Source organism: Sus scrofa, chromosome 14 (genome assembly GCF_054392235.1).
Source record: "Sus scrofa isolate SSC_HxYL_T2T_F1_AM1 chromosome 14, Sscrofa_HxYL_maternal_Yorkshire_Landrace_v2.0, whole genome shotgun sequence".
In the NCBI taxonomy this organism is placed as follows: Eukaryota; Metazoa; Chordata; class Mammalia; order Artiodactyla; family Suidae; genus Sus; species Sus scrofa.
This window is the reverse complement of record NC_139396.1, coordinates 148982617-149004194: the sequence shown is the minus strand read 5'-3', so window position 1 is coordinate 149004194 and position 21578 is coordinate 148982617. Positions and strand designations below refer to the sequence as shown.

At 49.1% G+C, this 21578-nt stretch overlaps 1 protein-coding gene across 8 annotated transcripts in view; it reads left to right on the top strand.

The window, feature by feature from the left end:
• The window catches only part of GFRA1 (GDNF family receptor alpha 1), a 223276-nt gene that overhangs the window by 164771 nt on the left and 36927 nt on the right, over positions 1 to 21578 (top strand). For all 8 annotated transcript variants that reach the window (XM_084994468.1, XM_013983783.3, XM_084994467.1 and 5 more), the window contains one exon: positions 19878 to 19987. In XM_084994468.1, coding sequence (XP_084850594.1) covers positions 19878 to 19987 — 110 coding nt within the window. The remainder of the gene's footprint in view (positions 1 to 19877; positions 19988 to 21578) is intronic.

The following is a 21578-nucleotide window of genomic DNA, read 5'->3' as shown; positions in this document are numbered from 1 at the left end:
AAACCTGGCTTCTGCTATTTTTTCCAAATGTCTTTCCTGACAAGAATACAGTGTTCTTATACTGTTCTTTCTTACTACCTTTAGTTCCAGACAGGCAGAATGATGATCCCGGCCAGCCTCTGGATCTAGACACTCTTTATGGCTCAGTAATTCAGATAGCGTCAGTTTTAAAGACAGTTTTCACAGAGTGTGAGGACATAATGTCCATCACAGCCTCTTAGCATCATTGAAAGCATTAAAAAAAAAAAAGCTATCCAGGTAATACATGCTCATTAAGTCCTTACTTTATCTAATTTCCTTTTGAGCACTCATTGCTTATTGCAGAGTGGTTTCCCTGTGACAGCTTACTGATTGCAAGTGTCGTTTCTACAAATAGGAGAAAAATCCTCCCAGACCACACTGGTTTTCTTCTTATTATTAACTCAATCATTTTTTCGGGCACATTCATCGAGCGCAGTCTGTCTGACCCCAGGGTCCTAGCTGTGAATCACGTGCCTGTTACCTAGGAGCCACAACGCACAGGGGTGGCTGGACTCCGTAACTCCCTGATGAATTGTCAGTTGGAGTTTGGAGACCTCGACCCTCTCCTCCCCCAAGGCAGCAGATAATCAGGGACCTGGCTGTGTATCTCATGCGAGATGAATTCTCTGCTGTCACAGAGCGACAGCCAGCTCTAAACAATCCGTGGTTATGTCACCAGGTTGGGGTCATCCAGGTGTCTGCCTTCCTACATTCTCCTTGCCCTCTGGCCATTTCATTAATGCTAGAAAAACCTCCATTTTCCAGATTGCATCTTGAATGCAGTGGCGGCAAAATGTGCAGCGGGAGGGAGACCAGGAACCATTCTCGGAAGTGCTGCAGCGGGGGTGGATGGGGGCCTTGAAGGGAGTTTCTGGGGCCTTGGATTTCACACCACTTGGCCTAAGACCCCAACTGATCCCCGCTGCTGCTTTGTGCAGCTTGTTCCTCTTCCAAGGGGACCCTTCTGCTCTGTCCAGTGACTTTCCCACGCTAGGACCCATGAAGTTCCCAGGCTGCGTAAAGCTGTCCCCTTTCAAGTCTGGACCTACACCCAACCATATGGATCTTACAGTCTCTCTCTCCCCTTTTTTTATTCCCAGGGAAGGGGTTGCGTCCATTAGTTTTTTATTTTAAGTGAGAATTGCAGTGATTTTTAATTTTAATTAATGAATTTATTTATTTATTTTGCTTTTTTGGGCCGCCCCTGCGGCATATGGAGGTTCCCAGAGCTACAGGTGCCAGCCTACGCCTCAGCCACAGCAATGCGGGATCCGAGCTATGTCTGCGACCTACACCACAGCTCACGGCAATGCTGGATCCTTAACCCACTGAGCGAGGCCAGGGATCAAACCCGAAACCTCATGATGGTTCCTCGTTGGATTTGTTTCTGCTGCGCCATGGCGGGAACTCTAAGGATGCTTCCATTTCATAGTGTTCTTTTTTCAAATGTGTTTTATCTACTAAGCAAATAGTACGGGAAAGGAAAACTCCAGCCTTCCTAGAGGGCTTTCTGATTATCCAGACCAACAGCCTTTGGGGTCCTGAACTTCCCACGCTGACTGGCATGCTGACCCCTTAAGTAGGGGCTGTTACCTCCCTGTCCTGGCCTTCACAGGACACAAGGTTTCTTTTGGTCATACATAGTTTGTGGTGGACGTAAGTTCCCACAGCCTGTGACCTGCAGCGGCTTCATTTTGGGGCAGAGAAATCTGTCCCCTTCCCCGGTGGCTGTCTGGTCTAATCAGCACCCAGGTCTCAGAGCCAGCCTTGGGAGTCCTGCTCCACCCAAGGAGACCCCAGACCCGCCTCAGGCACTACCCCAGGTTAGCTGTCCTGCAGTCACGTTGGCATTTACATTTCTCCTTTCCAACTCAGTGAATGGGAAATTGCTCTGTGATTTCCAAAAGCAATTAATTATGCAGAAAATTTTGCATCCAAGAAAAACAAGAATTTAAAAGAACCATTAGTGTGAAAAGTACCACACACCACGCTGGAGTTGGGACGCCCCCCCAACCCCCCACCCCGGTAGCTGTCAGTGTGTTTGTGAGTAAGTTTGTCAGTGTGACTGTGGCCTTGCATCCTGGTTCTAGTTCCAGGATGTGGGCAGCTCATGGCCTCAGTTTTGCATCTATAAATGGAGGTGATGGCACCATGACTCCATCTTCAGGGGAAGTGATGAGGATTAAAGGAGGCGTCTATGCAAAGGGTATCAGGACAGCGCCTGCCTCCTAACAAGCAAACATGCAATAAATATGTCTCTCTTTCTCCCTCACTCTTTCCACCGATTTTGATCATAGAGGACAAAGAAAGCTTAAGATTCCAAATGCAGGGGTTCTCGTTGTGGCTCAGTGGTAACAAACCCAGCTAATATCCATGAGGATGTGGGTTCGATCTCTGGCCTTGATCATTGGGTTAAGGATCTGGCGTTGCTGTGAGCTGCAGTGTAGGTCACGGATGCAACTCAGGTCCTGTGTGGCTGTGGCTGGCAGCTGAATCTCCAATTTGATTCCTAGTCTGGGAACTTCCATATGCCTCAGGTGCGTCTCTAAAAAGCAAAAAAAAAAAAAAAAAAGAGAGAGATTCCAAAAGCACCATCCCTCCCCCTTCCCCTGCTCCAACTGCAGAGTCCTTTACGGTAGGATTTGTGAGTGAAGGAGGTAGATTTTCACTGCTTTACACTTGTAGTCACCCACAGCATGAATCGGCCTGTGGAAAGTCTAACGCAGTTCTGGGAAAGCTGTGTTGCTGAGCTGTAAACATCACCATCTTTTAGGTCTGGTACCATTAGGGAAAATCAGAGGGTGGAGTCGGGAGTAGACAAAGTCCAGAGGTGTTTGGAGCCTGTGTCATCTCAAGAATATCTCCATCTAGAACAGACAATGGTCAACATACAAAGATACCCAGTAAGACGTGGCTGAAGCTGGCCGCGACTCTGTTGGGCCCGGATTCCTAGATTCATTATTGTTTCAACTGAATAGGCTGTGGGGGGACCTCTGGCAGCCTCTTGGGGGCATGTGCTGCTTCCGTGACCCAGAGTAACCGTGAATAAAAGGTCCTTAGAGGTGCTGGCATCTGAGTCAGGGCCGTTGTGATTCCGCAAAGGGCAATCACTGACTGACTCACTCAATGCCACCGAATGTGAACCTTCCTCCCGTCTGGGCGGTTCTGCGCCTGAATCATCCGCTCATCCCGTTAGGAAGTCAGCAGCCACCGGGGCAGGGTGGCACGTTGTGCAGGACTCAGGATCCCAGAATCTGCAGAGCCAGGGACATTATTGTAGGAGTGTGTGGGTGACAGTCATGGTGGTGAAGATGATGACGAAGAGGGTAACATTTACGTGACATTTGCAGTGTGCCAGGCACTGTGCTGAGCACTTCACAACAACACCCGCCCCTCACCGCCCGCTTCGCAGATGAGGGGGTGTGATCCTGAGCAGCTTCTGCAGTCGCCCAGGCGGTGCCACTGGAATGAAAGCCCAGAGGGGCCGCGGGGCTGGGGAGCCCAGGTTCTGTCCGCTGTGCACCCCACTTCTGGTGCAAAGTGCGTGTCTCTTGAAAACCAGCCACATAATCTTCCTAGAACACTCAGGGTGTGTGGAATTGAATACTGGATTTTGTTTTTTACCCTTTCTGTATTCGTTTTAAAACAAAAATTTTAAAGAAGAGACCTTCGGATTTTGTCAAATGGATCTTCAGTGCTGCTCACCAAATATATTTCACTTCTCGTTACAACAGTGATTTTTAAAACTTTGGTTTCAGAACTCCTTTATATCCTTAAAATCACTGAGACCCACAAAGGGCATTTGTGTATGTGGGCTAAATCCATCTATACTTCCCATACTGGGAACCAAGGTGGAGCTATGTTTATATTTGTATTACTTCATTTAAAAAGAATACCAAGATGCCCATCCCATGTTACTGTAAATAACGGAACCTATTTTGACTTAAAAAAACCACGGTATTTTCCAAAACCAAAAAAAATGTAGGGAGAAACTTGGCATTGTTTTACGCTTTTGCAAACTTAGTGTCTTCTGGAAGACGCCTGGATTCTTCTGTGTGATTTGGCATTCAGACTTTTGCGGTTTCCCACATCACCTGACCTTTGGAAAAACTCCATGGTACTCTCGTGAGAGCCTGAAAGTGAATAAGAGAAGTCAGACCTTAGTATGGCTGGGAAAATAGTTTTGAGTCCAAGAACCCTTAAGGCTCTCTGAGATTGCCAGGGTCCCCGGACCTCACTTGATGCTGCACTAGGGCCAGAGTAATCTTGGGCTAGAAGCTGCGTGTGCAAGAGCATCCCTTCGGTCTCCTTGAAGTAAGACAGCCTAGGGGCGTGTGCGACTGCCTCGAGCCCAACCTGCTCAGCAACAGCAGGTCACGATGCTGAGGCTGGGGGAGGTGAGCGGGAGCCGGCGCTGCCGCCCTTCCAGGTGGAAATGGGTACCGGTAATTGGAAAGCTGCTGAGCTTCCCATCGAGATGCCCTCCCAACAGACCACACCTTCCATCTGGTTTCTAGGCACCAAAGTGTTTCAGCATCGTAGTCAGCTCAGGCAGGCTGAAGGGGCTGTTGTGTCAAAACACTTCGTGTCCAAAACTTGGTAGCACTTTTCTCTCAGGTTTGGGCGTGGTGAGAGGGTCACAGGTAAACGTGTGGTCCTTGGAATGTGGGCCGTCTCAGGTGCAACCCCTCTCCCCACTCCATCATCATTTACCGTGGCAAAAATGAAAGGATTGTGAAGACCTCGGGAGTGGGATAGCCTTTAGAATCAGAGGTGTGGTGAAGCTGGCAGTTTGAGCTTCTTCCAGCAGCTGGGATTCCTATTGGAGGGTTTGCTGGCTCCATCTCACAGCTCTAAACTTCTTAGGATGGGGGCCTGGGGAGAACCTCTGTGAATGTTCACTCCAGCAAAGGATCTTGGCATTGTCCTGCTAGAAATCCTCCCTGTGGAAATAGATAAAAGCAAAAGGGAAGCACCTCTTTCATATTCCAAATTCAGAATTTTTTTTTTAAATCTATTTGCCTTTTCTAGGGCCTCACCCGCAGCATATGGAGGTTCCCAGGCTAGGGGTCTAATGGGAGCTGTTGCTACCTGCCTACACCAGAGCCACAGCAACTTGGGATCCGAGCCGCACCTGCGACCTACACCACAGCTCACAACAACACCGGATCCTTAACCCACTGAACAAGGCCAGGGATCGAACCCACAACCTCATGGTTCCTAGTTGGATTTGTTAACCACTGAGCCACAATGGGAACTCCCAAGTTCATAAATTTGAATTGAAATATTTTTAGCTGCAAATACAGTTTGAGAAAGCTTGCTTTCTGCTTAGTGTTCTGGTGAGTGGTTGGTGCATTCACTGACTCAGTAAGACTGGAGTGCTAGGTGCTTGGTAGGGCCCAGAACATCAGAGGTGGGTGAGCTGTCACCCCGGGGCATAAGTGCCCCCCTGCCCTGGGAGGAAGAGGGTGCTCAGGACTTCTTCCAGGTTCTGCAACTTTAGCCTGCATCAGGGTCCGTTTCTGATCATGAGGTCTGGAGTGGGCTTGGTCATTGGTGTTTCAAGAGCATTCCCAGGGATGCTGCTGTTGGCCCAGGGTCCACCCTTGGAGAGCCACTGCCTTAAGGTGACCTAGGTTGAGGGTCTCACCCTGCCTAGGGGTCTGCAAGCTGAGGATGAGAAAGGGTGGGCAGCTACATTGGCCCTGTGGGGCATTGAGACTTAGTGGGGCACCTGGGAGGGGCCTCACAGCTGGTGTCGGGATGGGAGCTGTTAGCCCAGTGTGGAAGCGGGGGGAGACCACATCTGGACAGTTTCGGAGCTACACTGAGGTTGGGCTCTATTTGGAGGCTGTGAGATCCACTGTGAAGGTCTCTAAGGGCTGTCCTGGTAATAGCTCCTCAGAGACAAAGGATGCTGAGACACGGCCAACATGTATCTATTGAGTTACCGCCCCCGCCAGCCCCACGGCAGGGCGGAACCTTGCCCCCCACTGTGCAGAGGAAGTAGGCAGCCTGTTGTCTGTAGGCTGAGCTTGGCCTGAGATTGGAATTCACTTGGCTGCGTTAGGCCTGAAAAATGCAAAGCAAAACAGAGGGTTTTAGTGCAATTATTTGAATATAAATCCTCCTTCTAAAATGACCCGTGGAGCAAGCTTCGACCTGAGCTATTCAAATAAGGGAAGCTGACAGGCTTTACTCTGCTCTCCTTGTCGCTTTTTCCAAGTGGAAGCATCTTGGGTTGTCAGGAGGGAATGTGGGACGGGCAGCTCCTGCAGTGGAGCTATGCCGCACATCCACTGAACACACAAATGCGCAAGATTCAAGGACACTGAGATTCTGTGCACCTTGACCTGTACAAGTAACTGTGCAGCCCCTCTCACCCCTCGCTCATTGCTAGTCAAAGGAGAGGGCAGGTGGGTACATTCCCCCAGGGCTGGATCTCCATCTTTGTCCCTGCCCCATGACGGCCACCGCTTCACACACAGCATCTTGCATTGTAGGTGCTTAGTGACTGTGGTCCCTGGAAGGTTGGTATCCCATGAACCTTCGTGGAACCCAGTGCAGCCCGTGCCCAGGTTGGATAAGCAGCACTCTCAGGCCTGGGCGCCTAGATGCTCAGGCACCTTTACACGTCCACTCCAGAAGCCTCAGGTCCCGGGCTCCCTCTAGGCTGCACTCCATTCTCTCCAGGCTCAGGGAAAGCAGGAAAGGGTGTTTTCTGGATGTGCAAGAGGTGCTACCAAGTACTGCCTGTTCCCAGGATTCTATCCCAACCCACGTGGGAAAGCGCTCTCTTGAGGGAGCCAGGTGTTCCTTGTCCACCCAGGGACAGGGTGTGCTGGCCTCAGGTGCCTCCAGAACCCAGCTAAAGCTGTGACCCTCTTGGCTGAGGGTCTTGGAGAATGCCCTTGGTTCCTCCATCCGCATCCTTTCATGGGGGGGGGGGGGGCAGAGGAGACACCACCTCAGGGGGCTGCGATTGGAGAGGTAGAGCTGGCCTTGAAAGCACCCTGAGAGTAGTAATGGCAACACTCATATCCAACGCTTCACTGAGCCCTGATCTCTGTGCCAGGCACTGGATTCTGGGCCTCACTCTTCCCCACAGCCCTGCTGTCAGTGCTTGTGTTTCCAAAGTGGGGAAACGCAGAGATGGAAGAGCAGCAGGGGTCCCTGGGATGGGAACTCAGGGTCCTGCTTCAGGGCTCGTGCCTTTTCCCACTGTGCCTGGCACCTGTCAGCTCTCTAGGATGGGCACACGGGCTCTTGTAAGGGAGACGATATGGTCCCAGCCAGGCCAGTCCCTGCTCAGCACCTCCTGTCTCCAGCCTCGGGAGTGGTCCCTGCAGCCAGGAAAGGATGGGGGATGACTGCTGGCTTCTCCCTGTGGGTCTGGGGAGCACCACGTTTTGCACCCCTCACTTCCTGACTGGGTTTGACCATGTTCACAGCCTGGGGAGGTGGGATGCTCAGTGAGAGAGGGGTTGGGCCAAGGTGACATCTGCACACAGCTCTGTCGTAGGCTAGCACTTGGGCCTTACCAGACAGCAGCAACCGATAGATATATTACTGTTTGCAAACTGCAAGCACTATTAAAGCAAAAGAATGCCCACTAATTCTGCCATTATGCTTTACTGGATCTAGAAAAGATCACTTAAATCCCCCTAAATCAGACTTTGGCTTCACATTAAAATGGCAGCACAAGTCCAAGAACTAAAATTAAAAGAGGAAACGTTTATTCTTCTTTCATTGCTATGGGGGTGAGTGTGAGCTGGAGAACACGTGGTCTTCTTCTCAAAGTCTGGCTCAATCTCTCAGTGGCTCCATGACTTTGGCTGGATGTTGACCTTTGCGGACCCCAGGGCCCTCCCACTGTAAAAGAAGACTAACCTGGGTGTTCCTGTCATGGCTCAGTGGTTAACGAATCCGACTAGGAAGCATGAGGTTGCGGGTTCGATTCCTGGCCTCGCTCAGTGGGTCAAGGATCCGGTGTTGCTGAGAGCTGTGGTGTAGGTCACAGACGTGGCTCGGATCCGACGTTGTTGTGGCTGTGGTGTAGCCCGGCAGCTACAGCTCCCATTAGACCCCGAGCCTGGGAACCTCCATATGCCGGGGGAGTGGCCCTAGAAAAGGCAAAGAGACAATCAAAAAAAAAAAAAAAAAAGAAGAAGAAGAAGACTAACCTGGCTGGTTAGGTGATGGTGTCTTCAGTGACACAGGCCTATGAAACACCAGGCACAGCAATGGTTCTAAGTAAATGTAGTTGTTAGAGCAGAGTCTGGAGCAGTTAGATGTGGGCTGCAGTTTCTCATCTGTGCTGAGACTGTAACACCAAGATATCCAAGATGAGTATGGGCCTCTAAGTGATTGGAACCATTGTGCGGGCACTCGGATTCATTCACTCACTCATTCAACAAATATTTATTGGACCTCTGCTTTCTGCCCAGCATAATCCTAGGTGCTTGTCTTCCCATGAGGGAGATAGTCTATCCTCAAAGAGAAGATGTGCGAAAGAAAGTGATGGAGGAGAGATGGGGGCAGAAAAGCCAAAGCCACCCTTCGTGGGGCCCAGAGCCAGGGAGGGGAGCCGAGGGAGGGCTCAGAGGAGACCCTTGCGAGCACTGTGACGGAGTCAAAACTAGCCTCTAAGATCACCTGGTGGGGTGGAATGGTTGATGAGACAGGTCGTTAGGAAACGGCTTAAGTAAACCATGGAAATCAGCTTCTCTGCCCTGTGGATGGGGGTGGGGGGAGGAGGAATGTAGTTTTAAATTCAGCTTAGAGCTTTAGGTAAAGCATAAAAACTGGGGCTTGTGGGGGCGGTGGGTTTTGGAGTGGAATGGAAGGGTGCTTTTTACCGGAGAATGCTAAACCCGTGAAGAGTTATGGATTGTCTGAAAAGGGGGGAGTTATCATCTGATGGCAGTAGAATAAGTGATTTATTCTTTTGACGTGTAACCATACAATTCTGTCTCCTCAGTGGTACGCCATCGAGGAAGGAAGATATTAGGGACTAGTTGTTTGTTGAGCTCAGAGTCTTTGTTGACCTTAAAACAACTTGCCTGGAAGAAAAATGACCTGGTGTATATTCACTGTTGAACACAATTTTCTTAGGAAGTCTGCAACCCTGTTAAAGATTAATAGGAGATCTTCTTGTCATATGTTTCTCGTAAAGTCTGTTTGCGCAAGTGCAGACTGTTGGCGTTCAGGCTCCATGTGCCTTCCCCATCCCCACGCCCTCCCAGGGCTCAAAAACTGGGCTCCTTTGATATGCGGAAGGTAAATTAACATTCAGCCCAGCAGAGCTTGGAGCTTGGGGCTCAGGTAGCAGCACAAGGCTGTCCTTTGGGGATGGGGGCAAATGAATGGGGGGGGGGGTTGGCCAATTAGTAAAGTCAAGAGAGCCTGTGCAATTTTAATTTTTCATCCTCTGGGAACCCTTGAAGAAACCAGATTTGACAGAAGGCAGCCAGGCAGCATTTGGGATCATTTCTAGAATTTACTTGTGTCTCCCTAAAGTAATCTGAGTTCAGTTTCTCTGGCCATAAACATCACGGTGTGATATTTCCTTCTGAGGGTACAGATGGCACCTCCTTAAATTTACACAGGCCTGATGCCAGCCAGCCAGGCCAGCAGAAAATACTGTATGGGGATCACAAGTGGCGACCTGTAGGACTGCCTTGACCTGCTTCCATGGGTGTGATCCCATTGGCCCCTAAAGCACACGTCTTTGTTTGGAAATGTCGTGGACTCACAGGAGAAATCTGTCTTTGGTCCTCATGGAAGGAATAAGCCTGATGTTAATTGTGAATTTATGGAGAACATGCCGACTTTGGACAGGTGGATCAGTGACCTCAGGACAAAACATTTCAGCTGCCAAGTTATTAGGAGATGGGTTCTAAGGGAAATAGCCGTGTGGTCCTCTCTACTCTAGGGCTTCATCAAGGTCTCAGGGTCAGAGCAGAACAGGAAACAACAGCACTGATGAGTCCCATCCTCCTCTAGGAATCTGGAACAGCTGTACACAGGTGATAGGTGCCAGGTACCCATAGCCCTTCAGTAACCCTTGGAAGGGCTCACTGTCATTCAACCAGAGTAAATGAAGCTTCGGGAAAGTTAAGGTCCTTGCCCAAAATGTCATGGTGAGTAAGTGGTTGAATTGAGATTTAAATCCTGGCCCATTTTCAAATTCCTAAATGCAAAACCTTTACTGAATATTGCTTTTTCACAGTGTTTTAGTTTTCTGTTGCTACTGTAACAAATTACTACAAATGGGGTGGCTTTAAATAACACAGATCTATTTTCTTACAGTTCCGGAGGTCAGAAGTACTATGTGGGTCTCACGGAGCCGAAATCGGGGCATCCGCAGGGCCGGGCTCCTTCTGGAGGCTCCAGAGGCAAATGCACTTTCTCGCCTTTGTCCTCATTCCTGGGCTCCCAGCCCCTCCGTCCGTCTTCCAAATGAGCCGGTCCAGTCTTTCTCACGTTATATCCCTCTGACCTCCTCATCTGCCTCCGTCTTCTATTTTTAAAGACCCTTGTGATTTCATTGGGTCCCTCTCAATAATCCAGGCTGCTCTCCCCACCTCAAGACCCACAACGTTCATCGCACTGACAAAGGTGTTATTACCAAAGGCTCTATAGTCATATGTCAGGAGATGTATTCTTAGGTCTCAGATTCCAAGGTCTAGAGTATACCATCTTTGTGGGCCCTTGTTCTGCCTCCCACGGTAGTTTTTCTTCTGAGCATCTGTCTTGTTTTTAATTTTTGGTGTATCATATACTGTGGAACTAGCTACTCCTGCCCTCCTCTTCCCAGTGTTTTCCAGAAAGCACAGAGCCAAGTATTCAGCTTTCATGTAGCCAGGGGTATGTGTGCATTTTGTACTGATCACACCACTATCTCTGTCTTATCTTTCTATGGTCCTCAATACCTGCACTAATTTTTACATTTATTCTGTTGCATCAAAGCTGCATGTGAACGAGAGTTGCTGTTGTGGCTCAGCAATAATGAATCTGACTGGTATCCATGAGGATGCGGGTTCAATCCCCGGCCTCGCTCAGTGTGTTAAGGATCTGGCGTTGTAGCAAGCTATGGTGTAGGTTGCAGATGCAGCTCAGATCCCAAGTCGTTGTGGCTGTGGCATAGGCCAGCAGGTGCAGCTCTGATTCGACCCCTAGTCTGGGAACTTCCATGTGCCACATGTTTGGCCCTAAAAAGCAAAAAAAAAGGAAGGAAGGAAGGAAGGGAGAAAAGCTACATCTGAATGCATCTCAAAAGTCTTTCTGAGCAAGAGTGAGCATAAATGAAACCATGGTGGGTGACCTTTGCTGCCCTGGGTTCCTGAGCAGTTGATGTGAAACTTCTTAGTTTTCAGAATGAATGGAAGGCGACTTCTGTAATGCATTCCTGAAGATGAACGTGCCTACAGAATTCTGCATGAAGTCAGTTCACACCTTGTGGGCCTGGAGTTTTCAGGTGTGGTTCTACTGGTGGAGGCTGGATTGACTATCTAGCTTTCTCTTTCTGCTAGTGGCCAAAAGTCACCCAAACTGATTACTAAAGTTTCCCTCCAGAGGCATAAAAAACTTAATGGATAAGATTTTTTCTTAAAGAGTTTTGGCATCTTTATCACAGATAGCTGTGGGATATCTGAGAGCTTAATGATAATTTCATCATCCAGGAAAACTCCCAATTTCTTTTCTCCCTTCAGTTTCTTCCTGTGAAAGAGAGTACCACCAAAGCTAGGTTTTCTGCACTCGTGGACGTGCTGTAGCACAGATAACACAAAACAACCTTATTTGACTTGACAATGCGGCATCGGATTGTTTGTGACGTTTCTGGGCTCCCTTTATGACTTAGAGTCTGCTTAGAGCATGGCCGTCAGTGTGGGTATTGGAGAAATTGACTGAGAGCGGGGCAGGGAGGAGTCCCAGTTTAAGGGCAGCTCTGGAGCATCCCATCAGGGGCTGCGAAGAGCCTCTTCTAGGTCTGAATGGCTTCCTTGCCAACTTATGTAACTCACGTTTCAGATTTGCCATGCAGAGATTAGCTATCAAGGCCTGTCATCTGCTCTGCAGATGTTGATTGATGGCTGTCAGTGTTCATGCAAGGTGGCTTCGTGAGGGATGCTGAGATCAATCTGATGCTGACCTGGACTTCCCTTAGGGGGCTGCTGCAGTTTGATGGGATCAGAAAGGCTAAGAAGGCATCACATCTCTGCCCTGCCACCTGCTTCCCTCACCCTTAGAGATAGACCCCAGGCCGGAGCATGGACTAGAAAGAACCATGCTGGGCTCTACCTGCATTCCCTGCACTCCTTCCTGTGGGTCGAGCTCAGAAGGCAGTGACCACAGCCTCCTGTGACTCACATGCTAGGTCAGGAGCTGCCAAGTTGCCTGGCCAAGGAGCCAGATGAGCAACCATGACCAGGGCGTCCCCAGGGTAAGGGTTGCAGGTATAGGGTGGTTGGTTAAATGAGCTGTAACCTTCCAAAGAATCTGGATGGGGGACTTCTTATTGTGGCTCAGCGGGTTAAGAATCCCACTAGTATTCATGAGGATGTGGGTTCAATCACTGGCCTTGCTCGGTGTGTTAAGGGGCAAGCTCTGGTGTAGGTCTCTGATGCGACTCAGAGCCCGCATTGTTGTGGCTGTGGTATAGGCCAGCTGCAGCTCTGATTGGACTCCATATGCTGTGGGTACAGCCCTTAAAAAAAAAAAAAAAGAGGAAACTGGATGAGGCTGAGCAGGGATTGGTACTTGATCACAGGGCCCTTCCTGTCCCAGGAAACAGAAGCACTAGGCAAGTCCTGAAGGCTTCCCGGAGCTCATGGCTCCCTTTCCCAACAACACGGGCTGCGATCTTGTGAAGTCACCGAGGAGCGCATCAGTTAGCTAAGGCTTCATCGTCGCATCTGAAGGAGGCACCCACCATGAGGGGCAGAGGCACACAGGAGCTTTGGGCATCTGTGCCCAGGGCATGTGAACCTGCCCCAGGACCTTTGCTCCAGACAGGAGATCACATTTGTTCCCAGGCAGTGGGCGGACCCAGGCTTTCTGATGGACAGCCTGAGCCCCCCCCACCCAGCTTTGCAGCCTTCCCCTGGCAAATACCCAGCCTTTGCTTTGGGAAGCTAGAGTGTATGGTCCAAAGTGGGGAACAGCAAGGCAAGAAAACACCCCCTGCGAGATGTATTTAGCGTAGGTCTGATTTGCTGAAGGATGCTTTCCAGATGTGCTCTCCAGCAGGCTGCTGGAGAAGAAAGGCTAAGGTAATTTTCTAAAAACAGAAAGAGGAAAAATCTGTTTTGTGTCACTGTTCCAGAAAATTACCATTCCAGGGCTCTTGCTTTGTCATCCTGGGGCTGATATGGGCAGCATGTTCATCTAATTGATTTTATTCTGCATAAGAGATTAGCAGTATTAGCAAACTTACTGATATGCAGTCATTTAAAAAAATATGTCCTTTTTCCCTAAGCCCCCCAGGAAAAAAGCAGCTTATCTTAAAATGCCTTTATTCTATGAGCTCAAAGGACTAAGGGGTTTTAAGTAACACCTCAGGATTCCTGGCTTCGGACTTGTCAAATTTGTTTTGGTCAGACTTACTGCCCTCGCTTACACAGATGAGCCTGTTCTAGGTATAGGCATACCTCATTTCATTGCATGTCACAGAGAATGTGTTTTGTACACATTGAAGGTTTGTGCAACCTTGTATTGAACAAGTCTGTTGGCATGGTTTTTCCAGCAGTATTTGCTCACTTTATGTCTCTGTGTCATGTTTTGGTAATTCTTATAATATTTAAATTTTCATTATTATATTTGTGACAGTGGTCTTTGAGGTTATTATTGTAATTATTTTGGCATTTTTCACAATAAAGTGTTCTAATTAAGCTATGTACTTTTTTAGACGTAATGTTACTACTCACTTAACAGACTGCAGTAAGCAAAATTGACATATGCACTGGGAAACCAGAAAACTCATGCGACTTGCTTCATTGCGATGTTCGCTTTATGGCAGCGGTCTGGAACCAAACCTGAGATATCTGAAGTTTGCCTGTATGTACTCTCGGGGCCAGCAGAAGATAGGCGAAGATGTGTGCTTCTCTGTGTTGAGCTTGTTGGATGTTTTTGTTGCCAGGGCTTCACATCAGAATGGACCAGAAATTTGGGGGACAAGGTGAAGGTATGGGGAGTAAAAATGTATTGGACAATGTGTATTCTAGGTTCTGAGCGAAGTGCTTTATGTAATTGTCACTTAGGTGTCACAGCAGCCACTTAAAGTAATTCTAGATACCATTGGCCCCATTGTCCAGGTGAGGAAACCAAGGATTGGAGAAGGTAAATGCTTGGCTAAGGTATTTGACCCTGGAAGGTACGACTGGGATTGGAAACAGTGCGTGTCACTTTCAGGCCTCCCATATTTGGCTCCTTTAAGTGACCCAGTGAGAAATCTTTCAGAAATTAAGTGGCTTGAATTGAAAACTAAGACTTTAAAGCCCTAATGTTCATGTTAGGTGCAGAGCAAAATGCCAGCGATTTCTTACATGAGCAGATTAATAAATGGATCCTCTTCCAAGGTTCTGAGTTTTTGCTGGGTGGACCCGAGTTGCAGACCTGCACGGGCAGTGGTGTTGTCCCCAAGGCTCCTTAATAAAGGGGCACCTGGTTCTTTGACAGGCACATCCTCCTCCTGGGCAGAGTTAAGAAGCTTAAGAAGGAGACTCTGAAGAACAAGCTGGTTAGACAGTGAGAGGGGCAGGGCAGTTATACACTTGATGAATTAAATAAACTCTGGGGACATTCAAGTCCAATACCCACCTCACTTTTCCCTTCCAGGGCTGTCACAGGTAGTTGGGGATTCCTCTTCGAGTGAAGGCCCTCTGCCACCACTTGCCATGTGACACTGCGTGAGACCTTAACCTCTTCCGCCTTCAGCTTTGTTGTTGGTGAGATGAAAGGGACCCACGAGAAAGATCTGGGCTCCTTAGCTCGAAGGAATCCAGATGCCTTGACCCTGAAATGATGTGTCATGGCAGAATGAAATCAAAGATGAAAATAATAATAATGCTCAGAAAACAATTTTTTTCCCCCCCAAGTAGCCTCAAGTATCCAACACACTGTGTTTCTGAAGGGGAGGGAAATCCAAGCGCTAAGTAGTTAAGCAACATATTCAGGAACTCTGGTTAATTAGTGTCAGAGCCTGGACGTTGTTCAAGATCTCAGAGTCCTCTCGGTCCAGGGCTCCGTTCCACCAACCACACGGCTTGTGTCCAAGGATGGAATTTGCCCTGGGGAAAAAAAATATTAAAGGATTAGACTCATCCAGGATGAGTTAAACTGGGTAGTACTGGTATGGTTTTTACCTGTTCACCGTAACACTATTTTTTCCTAAAAGTGTTAACAGAAAAAGTAGGGAAACGGCTTTCCCCCCACTGTCAAAAGACCATCTGCTGTTTGAGAAGAACACGCCTCGATTTTATCATCATAATCATTTTTCTATTTCCAGTTAGCCGCATGCTTCCTTTAATACGGTATTTTCTGCCTAAACCACTGTTTTCTCTTCGGCAGATTTCCTAAGGCCAACTTGGCATTTGCCGGCGTTTTTCTCCTCTTTAAGGGTGGGAAATTTCTCTTTCGGAGGAGATACATTTCTGCGTTAGTGCCTATTCGTTTTCTTTTCATTTTCTCAGAGAAAAACAATCAGGTTTCTCTGCTGTCGTCATGGAGATTTCATGTCTCCAGAAGAAATGCAATTGTGGAATTTCTTTGTTAATCCCACCCTGGACATGTAAGCTCCTTGTTCGGGTCACACAGCCCAGGCAGGGGAAGCCATTGAGAAGGGTGACAGTGTGATCCGGAACCCGGGGTGGGCCGGAGGGCCTGTGCAAGGGGGTAGCCGGGGATGCTGGGGCTGGAGGGATAGCAGGTGCCCAGGCTCTGGGGCTCCAACCGTCTGCTGGATGCTTTGCTCCCATTGGCGCCGTGAACTTGACACCACCACACCCCACGTCACCATCTTCCTTGCAGACTGTCCTCTCCCGTGTCCCCCTCCACACTCTCTGGCACCACTGTCTCCTGAGCTGTTCCCGCCCTGATTCTGCCCCTTCCTGTTTGCAGTCTTGACTCCCATTCTAGCAATACCCCTTCAGTGGCTCCCACTCCCACTACTTTTAGGATAAGATACAAACTCTGAGGTCATCCAAGGCCCTTCATGATCTTGCCGGCACCTTCTTCTGTCACCCACCGTATGCCTTCTGTGACCTGGCCATCCCACGTGAACAGCTGACACGTTCTGGATGACGCCTGTGTTAGGTGTGGTGGTTGAAGATGCTCTCCGGCTCTGGAGTCCCTGTGAACTTGCTCCACCGTGTAACCCTGCAACCTGGGAGGAGTTACTTTGCCTCAGCGTCTTCATCTGTTACATGGGGCTTAGTATCATCTACTAAGATGGTGATGAAAGAAAATGAAATAGGTGACTACCTGTCAAACACGGAGTCAGTGCCTGGCAGGGACCAACACCCCACGCTTGTCACCGGAGGATTGTTATGAATGTGATTGGTTACTTTATCATGTGTGTGCTGTTTCCTTCTGCCCAGACTACCTTCTTCCACCTGGACCTGAACAATCCCACCTGTCCCTCCAGCCTCAGCCTCACCATTACACCCTCTCTGAAACCAGCTTCTGTTGGGTTAAAAGCTTAAGTTGTAGGAACAGAATGTGTGGTTTTCAATCCTGGTTCTGCTACTCACTGTTTGACGCTAGTCTAACTGGCTAAGGTGTGGTTTCCTCCTCTGATAAATTAGGATAATAAAGTAACAGCTCCCACCTTATCAGGGGGGTCAGGAAAAGGTATATATATACAAAGACTTCATTCGTGTCGTGTCATTTTTATTAGCAGCTTTTCTTACCTGTCGTGAAGGACTAGCCACTGTAGTAGTATAAGCTTTTTACTTGTTTTTCTTGGCTTCTTGATGGCAGGTTATTTGAGTTTGGGGATAGGGAGCTTATTCGATGTTATCTCACAAGCACTTGACCCGTCCTTCAGTGAATGGAATGGACAAGAAGTCAGCTGCTTTGTCAGTACACCTGCTCGTTGCACACATTGCTTTAAGAGATTGCAGAGGACTGCGTTGGGATGGGAAGACCTTTGGGGAGGACTGTTTTCTTTCCTTGGTGGATACTGGAGATGGCAGGTCCATTTATGACACCATTTCCCATTTCATTTGATGCAAAGATTGTTGAGATGGGAGAGGAGGCCTATCCTGGAAGTGCTGGGGCTCGACTCCTGAGACCCCACACCTCCGTGTGACTGGCTACATCGTGTCTAAATAAACGCATGTAACTACTCCCACCAAGGCCACGTTCAAGCTGCCACTGTGATGGTAACTAACTTGCAAAGTTCATGAAAATATACCAGTCTGCCCAGTAATGAGCTGGCCCTGGCATACCACCATATAAACCTCTTTCTGACTTCAGTTTTTCTTTAATATGTGAATCTCATAAAGTGGCCATCCTGTCTCCAGATATAAATGGCAGAGGGAGGCGGGTCGGAGGTGAAGGAACCAGGAGCACGTGGGTGTTTGAACCACACTGCAGGTGCTCACAGTTATTTTGAACCTCTTTCCGTTCCCCGGGCTGGTCTTGTCTTAGGACTGGAATGTGGGCTGACAATCTTCTCTCAAAAACCAGCCTGTCTGGGGTGATGCTCAGAGCAGTATAGCTGGTTTTATCCTCCCAATCAGGGTTATGTTCTCTGCAGCAGACTGACTCAATTAGCCTTTCATTCCAGAGTCCAATTGTGAGTCAATTCTGAGGTTGTTAAGCAAAATGAGTCTGGTGGCATTAGCCTCGCGCTGGAGGATAGTAATCCGCATCTCGGTGCCGTTCACTCCATCGTCAGCTCGAGAGGCTACACGGAAACAGGAGACTCAGAGACAGTGTGACCTTTCGTCTATCTCGAAGGGTCGGGGTGGGGGGGGACGTCTGGGAGCACAGGAGCTGCCAGGTCAGAGAGCCAAGCCGATCGGGGTGTGTGCGGAGCTGCAGCCCCAGCTGCCTGAACCACAGTTGGCCTCTGCAAAGTTAGATGCCCAGTGCCATGAGATCATTAACTTTCACGACCAGGAAAATTCTTCTGAAATTAACACTCCATCCAAGCTGGATGCCTTTGGTGCCAGTCGCGTAAGCCTGAGTCACCTTTAGGGATTTCCTCCGAAAAATAAATCCTTTAACCAGGCCACTGAAAATGACCAGGTTTTATGCCCTTCATTGTGTTCAGCTAGAGTCAGCAAACCCCAGCTAGGCTCAGACCGTGGAAGCGATCCAGGCACACACGCACAGGCGCGAGCACGAGCCTGGTTGGAAGGACTTTGCCAAGCCACTTAGCTGAAGCACATCGCCCGGCTTGGGAAGCGTGCTAAAGGGCCTGTCTGAGGAGCATCAGGTGCTGTGCAAAGAAAATAAAGCGGAGCTCCAGCACCTGCCCCGGGGATTCATAGCGATGGAACCTGGCACCGGACATACGGAGGAGTGTACAGATCGTACAGATGGGCACGGATAGGGAGGCTCAGACATGCGTTATTGACAAGGGTTCAAGGAGAGACCAAGCCCACACACACACTATGCAGACTTTGCCGTGTGCTGCGAGCTCAGATGATGTCAGCAGGCCTTTTAATCCCCTTCCAGGTAAAGTTATAGGAAAGAGAGAATGCGCTTCCTGCAGGCCTTCTACAAACCTCTGCTGTCTCCACCCATCCTGCCTCGCTTGGCTGGCCCCATCCATGCAGACTTGTTTATATCATTAAGTGTGCTAAGTAATTACCGTTTCTTGGGGGAAAAGAAGTAAAAACAGCCCTGAGTGTGCCGGCTGCCGACTCGAGTGAACTAAAGGGAAGAAAGCTAAGACAGCCATCTATTGTCTCCCGTAATTGCCAGATAATTTAAATTCTCTCGAAGTCCATTGTGTTCTTCACAGAGAAACAGGGCTGTTGTCTGCTCAGATGACCTCAGAGGTGGCCCAGCTCTCATTCAGGATTTCTCCAACAATATCCTCTTCAGATTGAAAAACAGCCAGTCGGCCACAAAGAGCCCTTGCCCCACCCCACCCCCGAGCCCGTGCTGTCTGTGTCTCCTCTCGACTGCTGCAGTGTCACCACCATCAGAAGCCCTGGGTGGAATGTGCTGGCCCCTGGAGGCTTCCCAAACTGCAGACAGAGGCTGACCTTAGACCGGTGGACTTCCTACACCCCAACAGACAGGGAGATCGCACCCAGAGCCAGCGTCACCCTGTCCCTTTGGGCTTTCCCTTCAGTTTTGGAAAGGCCAGCCCCCTCTCGGCGTCACTTGCATGGAGTGAATCACCCTCCCCCCTCCACCTGGGGGGTGGCAGGTGACAGATGACTTAGGAGACAGATACGTGTATTTTTTAAGCCACTAGAAATTACGGGAGCAGATGGGCTGTAGGATCCTATTTTGATGCCAGGAACATGTTTCTGTATAAAGTAAATATTTTCCCAGTGTGGACCTCCGGTGAGTGTGCAGAGAGGCGTATTTCCTAAAGATGCAAATAAGTCTGGTCAGAAATAAATATTGAATGGAAACTTCAAAGCCTCTAGATTTCTCCAGTTATAGGCCCTGAAGACTTCTCTGCAAAGAAGCAGACCCAGGTGGGCGAGGGGATGGCTGGGGGTTGTATAACAGAGGATGCTAATATTTTAAGAGTTCGCATTTTCTGTGTTTGGGGGGGTGCGGTGGGAAAGGCCTCTCAAGAGAGAAATACAGAAAAATTGTGTCCGTCCAGAAGCTGTGGATATTTTCAAGCACATTCCCCACCCCCACTCCCCACTTTCTTACAGATCTCGCCTGGCGGATTTTTTTACCAACTGCCAGCCGGAGTCAAGGTCTGTCAGCAGCTGTCTAAAGGAAAACTACGCCGACTGCCTCCTCGCCTACTCTGGGCTTATTGGTAAGACTGGGGAGAAGTGGGATGGGAGGAAAGTCTGGCTCACAAATACTCAGACCCCAGGGTGGCTGCCACTAACGCTGGATGTAAAAACCTCCTAGTATCCCCCTGTGCCTGCCTTGCCATGTTGGGCCCTTTCTCGCAGCTTAAAAGGGGGACTAGAGGAAAGAGGATAATGCAAGCGCAAAGGCAGGAAGCAGGGATTATTAAAGAGCTGGAAGGCAGCAAGTGTGAAGAACTGGGAAGCATCTCGAAGAACTGGCCACAAAGAACAAAAAGGGGTGGGGGGGGGCATGGTTGTGGAAGAAGAGAGCAAGTCAAACCCAGTGAATTGAATTAGGGAACTTGGAAGTCATTCAGTCTGGGGAAATCAGAAAGGCTGTTTCCCAGAAATGGCCCTTTGGAAAGAAAATCCCTGAATCTAGGCATTCGGTTCACCGTGAACAGTCTGGGTCAAAATGCAGCTTCTGGTGAGTAAGGGGGATTTCGCCTAATTTTTTCCCTGAAGAACAGACATAGCAGAACCATCTTTTCTGTCTTTGAAGACTGGAGGCCTTAGAAGAACCAGGTTCTTGGCATTCAGGAGAGCAGTGTGATGAGATAAGGCACCAGTGAGCTGGGAGTGGGACAGAAGTGAGAGGAATCTGTACCCAGGGGTAAACAGGGCAGCGGGAGGAAGGGAGATGCCCAGGTGCCATGTGAGAAGGAACACATGGGGAAGGCTGGGGAAAACCACGGTTGTCAGAAGCCGGATGCTCAGCCAGGGTGTGAGCACCTGCCAGCACCAGGCATGTCACCAGGCAGGAAGGCCATCCCACCAAGACTGACAGCACAGGCCACAGGCTTTGTCACCAGAGTGTCTTCAGCAAGAACCATTGGGGAAAATCACTGACTATACTTAACGCAGGGAGATAGCAGGTGCCTGCTCACTTGTCCTGACATTTCGTGGGATCTCACCAGTTATTTGCCATTCTCACAATATGTCCCATGAGCTTTCCTTCCATCAGTACTCCAAATTTGCACTCACCCTCTTTTCGTACATAAAGCGGTCCTGAGTAAGGATTGCTTATCAACTATGGAATTAGAGGTTTAAGAAATAACAGAAGCAATTAAGGTGTGCCCATTGCAAAGAGTTTTTAAAAATACGGAGAAACAAACCCAAAGGAGACGGTAATAAGAATCTAGAGTCCCACTCCCAATGGAATCGCTCTTAACACCTTAGTCCGGACCCTCTGGGCTCACACGGTCATTAAGCTCCCCCATGAGGGGCCAAGGTGCAGGGCTGCCAGGTGTTTCTAGTTTGGCAAACTGGTACCTGCTGAGATGATGAAACCCTCATTATTCAAGGGAATCGCTGGTCCAGACAATGCATTGTGTGGACCCAAGTTTATTTCTCTCTTGGGTCCAGATCTTTCCCTCCACACGGGTCACTGGGTTCTAACTTCTTTCAGGATAAAGCTTGTTTCTACTTCTTCTGAAGGTCCAGGATCCATTATGGTGTCAAGCATACAGTGGGCACTTCATAGACATACTCTAACCTCTTCACTCAGTGTTTGGGGGTGGCCGTGCCTTTCTCACCCCAAGTTAGTAGCTG